The 13,211-nt window shown below is 59.1% G+C and overlaps 1 protein-coding gene across 1 annotated transcript in view; it reads left to right on the top strand.

Moving 5' to 3' along the window:
- DNAH2 (dynein axonemal heavy chain 2) overlaps positions 1–13,211 on the top strand; it is a 93,435-nt gene that overhangs the window by 48,301 nt on the left and 31,923 nt on the right. Inside the window, exons 34-51 of the mRNA XM_047089924.1 lie at positions 223–326; positions 426–615; positions 1,156–1,336; positions 2,015–2,142; positions 2,492–2,644; positions 2,938–3,063; positions 3,855–4,073; positions 4,308–4,425; positions 4,633–4,769; positions 5,241–5,378; positions 5,463–5,621; positions 8,564–8,716; positions 8,914–9,005; positions 9,288–9,486; positions 9,619–9,843; positions 11,077–11,181; positions 12,104–12,292; positions 12,401–12,486. Coding sequence (XP_046945880.1) covers positions 223–326; positions 426–615; positions 1,156–1,336; positions 2,015–2,142; positions 2,492–2,644; positions 2,938–3,063; positions 3,855–4,073; positions 4,308–4,425; positions 4,633–4,769; positions 5,241–5,378; positions 5,463–5,621; positions 8,564–8,716; positions 8,914–9,005; positions 9,288–9,486; positions 9,619–9,843; positions 11,077–11,181; positions 12,104–12,292; positions 12,401–12,486 — 2,702 coding nt within the window. The remainder of the gene's footprint in view (positions 1–222; positions 327–425; positions 616–1,155; positions 1,337–2,014; positions 2,143–2,491; positions 2,645–2,937; positions 3,064–3,854; positions 4,074–4,307; positions 4,426–4,632; positions 4,770–5,240; positions 5,379–5,462; positions 5,622–8,563; positions 8,717–8,913; positions 9,006–9,287; positions 9,487–9,618; positions 9,844–11,076; positions 11,182–12,103; positions 12,293–12,400; positions 12,487–13,211) is intronic.

Raw genomic sequence — 13,211 nt, 5'->3', positions numbered from 1 at the left:
CTTGACCGGGAGCCCGAGAGGCTGCGGCCGGCCGTTGCCGTGGGTCGGGGCGTTCGTGCGGCGTGAAGCCCCCACCCCTGTTTTCCACCTGGGCCGTAAACCCTTCCCTCCAAACTCTGAACCGAACCCCTAATCTCCTAACCGCCGCCTCCCCACCTCCTCGGTCGTTGTCTCTGTCCGGCTCCAAGCCCACCTCTCTCTTCCTCTGCCCCGTTTCCCCAGGACCTCGACGACTGTGTGATCCACCAGACCAACACGCAATTCCAGTATGGCTACGAGTACTTGGGGAACTCCGGCCGGCTTGTCATCACGCCCCTGACAGACAGGTCGGCCGTGCGCGGCGGCCACCAGGGGGCTGGGGCGGGGGCAGCACCTGCTGAGGGCGGGCTCCCGGGAGTCAGATAGGCCCTGTCCTCCATCCTCAGGTGTTACATGACGCTGACCACGGCACTGCACCTGCATCGGGGGGGCTCCCCCAAAGGTCCGGCGGGCACGGGGAAAACCGAGACTGTCAAGGATCTGGGCAAGGCCCTCGGCACATACGTCATTGTGGTCAACTGCTCCGAGGGCCTGGACTATAAGTCCATGGGCAGGATGTACTCGGGCCTGGCCCAGGTCAGTGCCCTGCCGCCCTGCCCCAGAGGCCCCGGGTTCTCGTTTAGCCCCAGAGAGTGAACTGAAAGCCGGTCTGGTTCACTACTTTGTGGCTGACGACACCGTATCGCCTCTCGCCTCGGGTGGCTCTTCCAGTCGGGGGATGTCCCTGCACCTCCCTCAGCTTCCCTCGGGGCTGAGTCTTGCTTATTTGAAAAATGGAAAGATCCTGTAAGTGTTAAGTGAGCTGATGTACGTCAACTGGGGCGTGGCTAGGCACTCGGTGCTCACAAGATCCCCTGCCCCAGTCCCTTTGCAACCCACACCTTTTCTGGCTCTCCCCGACACTGTCCCGTCTGCTGGAATGTTCTGGAATGTGGCCAGAAACCACAACAGGGCTACGCTGCCCCCAGCCCACCCCAATAGCACACACGTTTTGGAGGCCGCCCCACCTATCAGAGCGTTCCGGGCAGGGCGTGCTGGTTTCTAGCATCTCCCCGTGTGCGGAGGGGGGGTACGTCTCTCGCTCCCAGCGACTCTGCCCCCACCCCCCGCCCACAGACCGGTGCCTGGGGCTGCTTTGATGAGTTTAACCGAATCAACGTGGAGGTGCTGTCGGTGGTGGCCCAGCAGATCCTGTCCATCCTGTCGGCCCTGGCTGCCAGCCTCCTCCGCTTCTACTTTGAAGGCTTTGAAATAAACCTGGTGTGGTCCTGTGGGATCTTCATCACCATGAATCCCGGTATGGGGTGTGGGCCACGGAGCCGCTGAGGCTCTGCGGGGGAGCACTGAGTGTCTGCCCCCACCCCCTCCCAGGCCGGTGTGTTTAGCCAAGGGAGATGTGGCTAAAGACAACACAGTGTGAGACAAGGGTAAACACACGACTTTCTGGGAGAATGGGAGGCAATGTTACGTCCTCCCTAAATGGGTTGACGGCCGCTTGCGTGTGTATGTATGTCCCTGGTCCTCTGAGATGCTTCCCTGTCTTCTCCCAGTGGGCGAGCTCCCCGAGTTCTGGCCTTCCTGCCATCCCTTTCCCAGAAATAGGGAATTTCTCCCAACATGCAGACCCTCGTTCCCTGGGAACAGCTCCGGGGGAAGGGTCCGCGGGGAAAACAGGGAAGGGTTTAGGTACCGAAAGAGTCTTGAGAAACAGCGGTGATTTTCCATCAGGACTGTCGTGAGTCACACACGGAGCTTGGACAGATGGGAAATTGTTAGCTCGTGATTGGAGTTTGAAACAGGGCCACGCGGAAAGGAGGGAAGGGGCCAGAGTTAGGAGAGCAGGGCCAGGGCCGAGGTGGGGGGCGGGGAGAGCATGTGGTCGGAGTTGGGGAGACTGTGGGGCATGCCAGGGTTGGGGAGGGTGGGGCTGAGTGGGGAGTAGTTTGGGCTCTTAAGAAATGGCGCTGTTTTCCAGGCTACGCCGGGCGCACAGAACTGCCTGATAACCTTAAATCCATGTTCCGCCCGATCGCCATGGTGGTGCCGGACTCTACTCTCATCGCGGAGATCATTCTCTTCGGGGAGGGCTTCGGCAACTGCAAGGTAGGCCGATGACGTCCTTTCGGAATTCTCTTACTTCCCTTCTCGGGCTGTTCCCTGGATGGAGGAGCGCCCCAGCCTCCCAGTCAGCTTATCCTACGAGGAACGGAGGCCGTCGTCGGTAGGACGTGGGGGCGGGAGAGCTCGGAGGAGGGAGTTCTCCCCTCCGTGAAGCCCCTAACCCACGTTGGGACCGGTCCCGAGATCGTCCTGCTAGAATTGTCCACAGAGCGCATCCCGGCCGCCTCAGGTGCCGGGGCCGGGCTTCCTGTATCTGTAACCGTCCCGCGTGAAGGAGAAGGGTTTCTGGGGTGCTCGATGCTCCCCCCCCCACCCCGTTTCGGCTCCCCAGATCCTGGCCAAGAAGGTATACACACTGTACTCGCTGGCCGTGCAGCAGCTGTCCAGACAGGACCATTACGACTTCGGCCTGCGCGCGCTCACCTCCCTTCTGCGCTATGCCGGCAAGAAGCGCCGTCTGCAGCCCGACCTGTCTGATGAGGAGGTGGGTCAGGGACACGGCCCCTGGGACTCAAGCTCCGCCGTCACGGGGCCCGTGCGCCCTCACCGAAGCTTTCCAGGTCCTGTCCCCGGTTGGGATCCCCGCCCCCCGCCCCCCCCCCCCGACTTCTGCTGTCCCCCGTGTGACCTGTCGTACTGCTGAACATGCGTTGTTCCTGCCCCTGCGCTTCGCCCCTGCGCCTCGCCCCCTGCGCCTCACCCCTTTGGAGAGGAAGGGCCCGATGAGAACCCAGGCCCTGGCCGCTCAGGCCCGAGGCTCCGTCTTTTCCCGCCCAGGTTTTGCTGCTCTCCATGCGAGACATGAACATTGCCAAGCTGACCTCGGCCGACGCGCCGCTCTTCAACGCCATCGTGCAAGATCTGTTCCCCCGCACGGAGCTGCCCGTCATCGACTACGGCGAGGTATCTGTCCCCCGGTCCTCCCCCACCCTCCCGTGTGAAGCGAATGTCTTTGTTCTGCCCTCCACTGGCCGTGACCTCCTGTGGGACGGTTGACCTGTCCGGGCTTCCTCATCTCCGGGACCGCTCAGACACTCGGCTCTCTTGCTTCAGCCCCCCGCCCTCCTGACTCGCTTCACGGAGCCCTCTGAGCCCTTCTATTTGCTCTGTGCCCAGCAGCGCCCCCTGCCTCGACTTCTCTCCTCACGGGGAGGTGGGGGGGCAGGGTGCTGAGAGGCGGCCAGGAGCTGCTGATGCGTGGAGCCATAGAATGGAAGGGGTGGGCCGGAGGGTTCTAGAAAGTACAGAGATCTCCTTCTCCTGGAACGATAGTTTAGATCCCCTGAGTGCTCCTTTCTACTGCAACCACGACCATGCTGGATAGAAATACGTCTTTGTCGACGCATTGCTAAGCTGGCAAGAAAGACCATTTCTGGGACGAGGAGGGGGGTAAAAGTAGGGAGATAGTAAAACAACCTTACAAGGAAAGCGTCCTCGTTATTCCCGTTTAACAGGTGAGGAAACTGAGGCTCAGAGGGGCAACTTTCTCGGGTTCACGTAGCTGAAGCTGGGGCCCCAGGCAGGCTGGCCCGGAGCCCGGTCCCTCCACTCCACACTGGGTCCGTCCACGGCCGGAGTGCAGGGGGCCCCGGTGCCATATCTGCTGGGCTGAACGTGAGCCTCCAGGCACTGGGGACCCTGTGAGAGTCCCTTATAGGCCTCATCCCTTCTCCCTGCGTTTTGGCTTCCCTCAGCTGCGGGAGACCATCGAGCAGGAGACCCGCGATATGGGCCTGCAGGCCACGCCGTTCACGCTCACCAAGGTGATCCAGCTGTATGAGACCAAGAACTCCCGCCACTCGGCCATGATCGTGGGCGGCACGGGCAGCGGCAAGACGGCCTCGTGGCGGATCCTACAGTCCTCCCTGTCCTCCCTGTGCCGCGCCGGGGACCCCAACTTCAATATCGTTCGGGTGCGGAGTTGGGACAGCAAAGCCCCCGGTGGACGGCCAGGGAGGGTGGGGGCAGGAATGCACAGGGTCGGTGGGGGGGGGGGGCGGTGCGGACCAGGAGGGCAGGGCTGGGGGAGATGAGAGAGAGCAGGGCGGGCACAGAGCCCTGGATATAAAGGGGGCGGGTGGAAATAAGACGACGTCTTGGGGTGGTGCCTGCCGGCACCTCGATACCTCCTCCTGTGTCGGTTCCAGGAGTTCCCCCTGAACCCTAAGGCCTTGTCCTTGGGGGAGCTGTATGGGGAGTACGACCTCAACACTAATGAGTGGACAGACGGCATCTTGTCCAGTGTCATGCGGGCGGCGTGTGCAGGTGCCCAGAGGGTCACGGGGTGGGGACGGCAGGTGCCGGAGTCGCCCGAGGGGTTGGGCGGGGGGACCGGAAGGCTCACGTTTGGGAGACGACCGCGTGGGGCATGCTGAGTACAAGGGGGCTCGTGCCTGCCTCTCCGGGGACACGAGTGGGAAGGGAGATCTGGGGAGAAAGTCCTGGCTTCCTGACCGTCCTCCTCCTACCAAGACGAGAAGCCCGATGAGAAGTGGATCCTTTTCGACGGCCCCGTGGACACGCTGTGGATCGAGAGCATGAACTCTGTCATGGACGATAACAAAGTCCTGACCCTCATCAACGGGGAGCGTATCGCGATGCCCGAACAGGTGCCGGCCCTGCGGAGCTGGGGACCCGGGGCAGGAGGCAGGGCTCGGTGGGGGGGAAGGGGCAGCTCTGAGGGACCAGGAAGGGGGAGGATGCCTGGGTTCAGGGAGACCCATCTCCCACGGACGGTGGGAACAGCTGATGGGAAAGAAGTCCGTGTCGCCTTCGCCGACTGCCCGGGGTTATGTGTTCACCGGCTGTGAAGACCACCCTTCTCTACCCACCCACCCACACAATGCAAGCGAGCCATCGAGAGAGACAGAGACAGAGACAGAGAGGTTTTCCATAAGCTTAACCTTGAACAAGCTCTAAATTCTTTTAAAACGCAAGTCATTTGTAAGCCATAGGCCATCAATCACCCTGCCCCGCTCGGCGCTCGGACAGAGACACTTGGGGGCATCGAGTCCCGAGTGATTTCTCCTGATGGGAGTGGGGTGGCCGAAGGATGAAGCTCTGACCCAGCGTGTCCTCAGGTGTCGCTGCTGTTCGAGGTGGAGAACTTGGCCGTGGCCTCTCCCGCCACCGTGTCTCGCTGCGGGATGGTCTACACTGACTACGCTGACCTGGGCTGGAAGCCGTATGTTCAGTCCTGGCTGGAGAGGAGACCGAAGGTGTCCAGGGTGGGGTGAGGAGAGGGCGGGTGACCGGTGCGGCCTGCGGGACGTAGAACGAGAGCCCTCTCTCGCGGACTCCAGGCTGAGGCCGAGCCCCTTCAGCGCATGTTCGAGAAGTTCATCGACAAGATGCTGACCTTCAAGAAGGATTATTGCAACGAGCTGGTGCCCCTCCCGGAATACAGTGGGATCATCTCCCTCTGTAAGCTGTACTCGGCCCTGGCCACGCCAGAGAATGGGGTGAGTGGGGGCGGCGGAGCGGGGCCCGGGCCGGGGGGCTCGTGACCTTGCGGGGCCGACCCCGGGGAACGGGGTGTCTGAGACGCGGTTTGTACACAGACCTGAGTAGAGCGGGGACCCCAGGGGGAGGCCTCACTGACCTCGCGCACGTGCGTGGCTGTGTGTGCCTGTGCACACGTGGTCGAATGCCAGACTCAGGCCTCTGACGGCTGATGGTACACAGTGAGGCATCACTAGAATTTCCTACCCATATTGGGGAGCCGAGGAGAGTTCGTTTTGTTCCTCATTTCTCCGTCCTTTCAAAAAATAGATATTAAGTTTTGGTCTACGGGAGGCCCTGGGCTGCTGTTCCTGCGGGAAGGAGCTCCCAGCCTAATCTGATGAGGGGGCTTTGGAAATTTTCACATTAATTGACGTTTAAGAGCAACGTTATCCAGTTCAGAATTCTGGAGTAAGGACCAAAGTGGGATATCTGTCTGTTGAGCTTAAATCACTGCCTAGAAGTGGTTTGTATCGTTTTTGAAGACATCACCACACAACCAAACCCTTGACACGAGGTCGTAGAACAGTGAGGACCTCTGGCAGGGTATGTCATTCCTGGCACAGCTGATACAAACTGAACCTGTGTGGAGGGACTGGCAAGGTGATGGATGGACGAAGGACGATTATACGGTGTCAGCCGTGCGGGCGCCGAGGAGGGCTGGCCAGGTGGCGGGGCCCGGCGTCGCGTGCAGAGGCCTGGAGGGCGGGATGGTGGGACGCGTCGTGAGCTGGGATGAGCTGCACGGATAGGCCAAGGAGTCTGGACTGTGATGGACGGCAGAGCTTCGGCATGGCTCCCCACCCACATCTTGGGACTGAGGAGTGTTCGGTATTCCGGACGGGGTAGCATCTTCTGTGTCCCCTTATCTGTCATTCTCGGAGTCTTCATTCAGAACCTTTCTCAAGAACTTTTCACGCACGGCCTGAGGCTGTTTCCACGGAGCCCGTTAGAGACCGGGCGAACCGTGCCGAGTTAGCCCCGTGTGCGCCCCACGCCCGGCTGCAGCAACAGTACCTGCCACGAGCCCCCAGGGGTCTAAACGTGCTGTCTCTCGGGGCGCCTGACTGACTCAGCCGGTAGAGCATGTGACCCTTGATCTTGGAGTCATGAACTCGGGGCCCACACTGGGCCTAGAACTTCCTTAAACAAAGCCAAACAAAACAAAACAAAACAAAACAAAACAAAACAAAACAAAACAAAAAACAAAACAAAACAAAACAAAACAAAACAAAACATAAGGGGCACCTGGGTGGCTCAGTCGGTTAAGCGTCCGACTTTGGCTCAGGCCATGATCTCGTGTTTCTTGGGTTCAAGCCGCACGTCAGGCTCTGTGCTGACAGCTTGGAGCCTGGAGCCTGCTTCGGATTCTGTGTCTCCCTCTGTCTCTGCCCCTCCCCTGCTCATGCTCTCTCTCTCTCTCTCTCACTCTCTCTCAAAAATAAACATTAAAAAAACCTTTTTTTAAAAACACACAAAAAAAACATGCTGTTTCTGCTATGAACTTGGTACATTTAAAATTTTGATTTAAAAAATTTTTTTTTAAACGTTTATTTATTTTTGAGACAGAGAGAGACAGAGCACGAGCAGGGGAGGGGCAGAGAGAGAGGGAGACACAGAATCCGAAGCAGACTCCAGGCTCTGAGCTGTCAGCACAGAGCCCGGCACGGGGCTTGAGCTCACAAACTGTGAGATCATGACCTGAGCTGAAGTCGGACGCTTAACCGACTGAGCCACCCAGGTGCCCCTTAAAAATAAAAAATAAAAATTGGGACGCCTGGGTGGCTCAGTTGGTTGAGCGTCCAGCTTCAGCTCAGGTCGTGATCTCACAGCTCGTGAGTTTGAGCCCCGCATCAGGCTCTGAGCTGAGCCTGTTTCCGATTCTGTGTCTCCCTCTCCCTCTGCCCCTCCCCTGGCTCATACTCTATCTCTCTCAAAAATAAATAAACATTAAAAATTTTTTTTAAATAAATAAAAATAAATAAAAATAAAAATTTTCATATTAAGCCAGAGACCTTTTTGATCATCTCTGTCCTTGCAGTCCTGGTCTGCAACCCCCTCTAGATGAGTAACTACTGTGGAATGTGTGCACATATCATTTCAGACCTTTCCAATACATATTGACATACAGGCCTGTAGGCAGTCGTAGAAAATGTGATATTTAAAAAACACATCAGGGGCACCTGGGTGGCTCATTCGGTTAAGCATCTGACTTCAGCTCAGGTCATGATCTCACGGTTCGTGGGTTCGAGCCCCGCGTCGGGCTCTGGGCTGACCGCTCGGAGCCTGGAGCCCGCTTCCGATTCTGTGTCTCCCTGTCTCTCTCTGCCCCTCCCCCAGTTGTGCTCTGTCTCTCAAAAATAAATAAATGTAAAAAAAAATTTTTTTAATAAAAAATAAAAACCATATCACGTTATACACCTCATGTACACATACAGCAATATGGGTTTGAGTTCTGTATCGGTATCCGTAGATTGATTTTATTGCTTTTAACCTTTGCACGCTGTTCCACTGTAGAACATGGCATTTTCTTTTTTCATCCCTCTACTGGTGGACATTTAGGTCATCTCGTTTTTTGCAGTTTACAGACAAGTTGCCACGACGCCCCGGGCCCCGGGTCCTAGGGCACCTGTGGCAACTTCTTCAGGGCAGACGTGGTGTGGCCACGCCACTGCTGTGCCTTTATGACACAGCAGCAAAGAGCGTCAGGGCAGCTGCCGACTTACCAGAACTTTCAGGTCCATCTGAACGCTTTAGGTTTAGGTATACCTACAACCACACGGTGTCTCCAAATAAAACCAGGAAGGGAGGAAAACTCTAAGCTTTTGCTGCGATTTGCCACAATAGATCCCCCTCCTTTTCTTACGGATGGAGACCGAGTCCCTTCTCCTGTTCCATCCAGGTGAACCCAGCCGACGGCGAAAACTACGTGACCATGGTAGAGCTGACCTTCGTGTTCAGCATGATCTGGTCCGTGTGCGCCTCCGTGGACGAGGAGGGACGCGAGAAGATCGACAGCTACCTCCGAGAGATTGAGGGCTCCTTTCCCAATAAGGCAAGGACACTCAGACCCAGCCGTCCGACGTTTCCTGTTTTTCTAGCACCCACGAGGTTCCCTACGCCAGGCTCTGCTTGAGTTTCAGCCGTGCCAACCCGGGCCTCTTTCTTTCACCCAGCGGGCTGTGCAAACTCCCGGCCGGCCGGGGACAGCTGGAGAAGGCTTTGGTGGCCTCACACGTGTTCCCTCCTTAGGACACGGTGTACGAGTACTTTGTGGACCCCAAGATGCGAAGCTGGACGTCGTTTGAGGAAAAGCTCCCTAAGACTTGGCGTTACCCCCCAAAGTGAGAGCGGGGCCTGTGGGGGGGGTCGGGCTTGGGGCCGTGGTTGGTGGGAGATGTGGGCAGAGAGCCGGGGCCTCGAGGCAGATGTGCGCTGCAGAGGAGGGGGGCTGGCTCCCAGAGGAGGCGGCTCTGGAACGCCGGAAGCAGGACGCCCGGCCTCCGGGCCCCTCAGGAGGCAGGGTTGGTGACATCTGAGGGAGATAAACGTCAGGAGGCGGGAGGAAGCGGACGTTTGAAAGGAGGTGGCCAGGCCCCTCGGACGGGGTTTGCTTTCCTCCCTAGTTCCCCCTTCTACAAGATCATGGTGCCCACGGTCGACACTGTTCGCTACAACTACCTGGTGAGCGCCTTGGTGGCCAACCAGAATCCCACCCTGCTGGTGGGTCCCGTGGGGACCGGAAAGACGTCCATCGCCCAGAGCGTCCTGCAGTCCTTGCCTTCCAGCCAGTGGTCTGTGCTCACCGTCAACATGTCTGCACAGGTGCGTCGTGGGGCCCAGGCCCTCCCTGCCTTCCGCGCCCTCCCTCGGGATCCAAGTGCCTGACCACACTCCTCCCGAACCCCGAGTTTCTCCCGGGAGACCCAAGCATTCACCCCGTACCCCTTCCACCAGACCACGTCCAACAACGTGCAGAGCATCATCGAGAGCAGGGTGGAGAAGCGAACCAAGGGGGTCTATGTGCCGCTTGGGGGCAAAAGCATGGTCACCTTTATGGATGACCTCAACATGCCGGCGAAGGACGTGTTTGGGTCCCAGCCCCCCCTGGAGCTGATCCGTCTCTGGCTTGACTACGGCTTCTGGTACGATCGCACGAAGCAGACCATCAAGTACATCCGAGTAAGCATCCGGAGATGGGGAGGCTCCTGTGATCCTATATTCCTCTCCACACGGGTGGGGCCGGCCGCCTCCGGCCCCAGACTCCCGGCTCCTCAACGACCAGTCCCTGTTGCGAACTCACCTCGGTGACTCTGCCCTGTGCTTGGTGGCCAAAGGGTCCCGTCCTCCACCTCCATGCCTTCCCCACGCTCACGTGACTCCCCTGCTGCCGTCCAGGGTGTCCCTGACTCGGGTCCCGCCTCCCCACGTCCCCCTGTGGGGCACCCCCAGGCAGTCTGCACCCACGGGATTCTGAGCATCTTGTTTCTTTTTTCCAAATTCACGGGCAGCAGCCCTTCCATCCCTCCCACCGGGGCGGGGGGGGGGGGTCCGTCTGTCTGGCACTCAGGGTCAGAAGCTCTCCTGACGGCTAGTGTATTCTTGTGTTTCTGGGAAAGAACACGCATGCACACACACATACACGCTGAAAAAAGAGGGGGAAAAAGAAAACCAAAGTCTAGAAAACATAGTCAAACTTTTTAAAAAATCTTTTTTAATGTTTATTTATTTATTTATTTATTTTTAAAATTTTTTTTCAACGTTTATTTATTTTTGGGACAGAGAGAGACAGAGCATGAACGGGGGAGGGGCAGAGAGAGAGGGAGACACAGAATCGGAAACAGGCTCCAGGCTCCGAGCCATCAGCCCAGAGCCCGACGCGGGGCTCGAACTCATGGACCGCGAGATCGTGACCTGGCTGAAGTCGGACGCTTAACCGACTGCGCCACCCAGGCGCCCCTAATGTTTATTTTTGAGACAGAGAGAGACAGAACGTGAGCAGGGGAGGGGCAGAGAGAGAGGGAGACCCAGAATCCGAACCAGGCTCCGGGCTCTGAGCTGTCAGCACAGAGCCTGACGTGGGGCTCGAACCCACGAACCGTGAGATCGTGACCCGAGCCGAAGTCAGACGCTTAACTGACTAAGCCACTCAGGTGCCCCGTAGTCAAACGTTTTTTAAGTTACTTCCATTTTCTGGTTTTGGTACATGGATTATAATGAAATTAAAACAAATATGTCACTTTAATAATTCCGAACAAACTGTCCCTAATCCCTTCCTTCCCTTCGCCTTCCCTGTTCCCTTTCTGCTGTCCTGGCCCCTCTCCTCTCCTCTTACTGCCCTCATCCGGCTCCTCTGACATCCTCCATATTCCTGTGCCCCGTGTTGCCCCTTTCCTGCCGGTCTCTGCTCTCCAGGACATGTTCCTGATGGCTGCCATGGGCCCTCCCGGGGGCGGACGGACCATCATCTCCCCCAGACTGCAAAGCCGCTTCAACGTCATCAACATGACCTTCCCCACAGTGAGGGCGCGATGGGGGCCCGGGGAGGGGGGGCCGTAAGAGGCAAGCCATCCGTGTCCCAGAGAACCAGGAGGCAGATCCAGGAGGGGTGGGGGGACCTCCGAGCGGAGGCGTGCACAGGGAGCAGTAACACGGTGGGGGGCTGCTGTTTGTGGGAGCCCTTGCTTCTCCTGAGCCAGAAGAGTGTGGCTGGCCATCTCTGGCCTGTGCAGCCTTGTGGTCCTGGGGGAGGCGGACTCAGGGGCCCCAAAGACGCTAAGGAACGCCAGGGTTCGGGGAGGTGAGTGAGGCCTCCGGGGCACCCCAGAAGCCTCAGTCGTCAAGATACATAACATTCGAATGCAACATTCAAATAGTCAAAGCCAAAAATTCGTGGTGAACAAACACCACAATGTTAAATAAATCCGAGACCGGTGGTTGCTGAGGGATCTCAGAGCCTGAGGCAAAAGGAAACTGCAACAATCCTGACCCCATCTTTATTTAAAACGTGCGTATGTGTTCACCATGGATATTTTGCATTAATTTCAATTTTTCTTCCTTAATTTTTAAATGTTTGTTTACTTTTGAGAGAGAGGGGGAGAGGGGGAGAAGAGAGAGGGAGAAGAGAGAGGGAGAGGGAGACTCCCAAGCAGGCTGTGTGCTGACAGCACGGAGCCCGACGCCGGCCTCGATCCCACAAACCAGGAGATCGTGACCTGAGGCGAAACCAAGAGTCGGATGCTTAACCGACTGAGCCACCCGGGGGGCCCCTGAATTTGACTTTTAAGTACTGCGTTAAGATGTTATTTCTCTTGATTTTGTGGGTTTTGCGCCCCTTTATGTTCGGCCCCCCGGGATGAGTACTTAACTCCCCTCGCCGGGGTCCGGGCCCTGGCGGCCAGGCCGGCAGCCTGCGGGAGTGAGCGTGAGGGCCTGTTCCCAGGAGTCCCAGATCATCCGGATATTCGGCACCATGATCAATCAGAAGCTTCAGGACTTCGAGGAAGAGGTGAAGCCCATCGGCAACGTGGTGACCGAGGCCACGCTGGACATGTACAACACGGTGGTACAGCGCTTCCTGCCCACGCCCGCCAAGATCCACTACCTCTTCAACCTGCGGGACATCTCCAAGGTGAAGCTCCCTCGCCGGGAACGGCTTTGTCGGCTTTCCTCTCAACGCTTGGGACTTGGGACGGGGTCTCTTCCCTCCCGCCATCCCACCGCCCCACCTCTTCCCCAGGTGTTCCAGGGCATGCTTCGGGCCAACAAGGACGTTCACGACACCAAGTCCAGCATCACACGACTCTGGATCCATGAGTGTTTCAGGTGCGACGCCCGAGCCACCACCGGCCCAGGGGGCCCCCCTCCTCCGTATGCCCCGCCCCCTCCTCCTCCGTATGCCCCGCCCAGGGGGCCCCCCTCCTCTTATGCCCCGCCCCTCCACCCGCCCAGGGGGCCCTCCCTCCTCTGTATGCCCCGCCCCCACCCCACCCGCCCAGGGGGGCCCCCCTCCTCCGTATGCCCCGCCCCCACCCCACCCCACCCGCCCAGGGGGCCACCCTCCTCTTATGCCCCGCCCCCCCCGCCCAGGGGGCCCCCCCTCCTCTGTATGCCCCGCCCCCACCCCACCCGCCCAGGGGGCCCTCCTCCTCTGTATGCCCCGCCCCCACCCCACCCCACCCGCCCAGAGGGCCCCCCTCCTCCGTATGCCCCGCCCCCTCCTCCGTATGCCCCGCCCCACCCCACCCCCCTCCTCCTCCGTATGCCCCGCCCCACCCCACCCCACCCGCCCAGGGGGCCCCCCTCCTCTTATGCCCCGCCCCCACCCCTCCCGCCCAGGGGGCCCTTCCTCCTCCGTATGCCCCGCCCCCTCCTCCTCCATATGCCCCGCCCAGGGGGCCCCCCCTCCTCTGTATGCCCCGCCCCCACCCCACCCCACCCGCCCAGGGGGCCCCCCCTCCTCCGTATGCCCCGCCCCCTCCTCCTCCGTATGCCCCGCCCCCCCTCCTCTTATGCCCCACCCCTCCACCCGCCCAGGGGGCCCCCCTCCT

Source organism: Lynx rufus, unplaced genomic scaffold (assembly GCF_022079265.1).
Source record: "Lynx rufus isolate CCGP_SWC_20201006 ecotype Redwood Valley unplaced genomic scaffold, mLynRuf1.p SCAF_28, whole genome shotgun sequence".
NCBI classification, from domain to species: Eukaryota; Metazoa; Chordata; class Mammalia; order Carnivora; family Felidae; genus Lynx; species Lynx rufus.
Note: the sequence above shows the minus strand (reverse complement) of the source record. Positions and strands in the feature narration are given on the sequence as shown.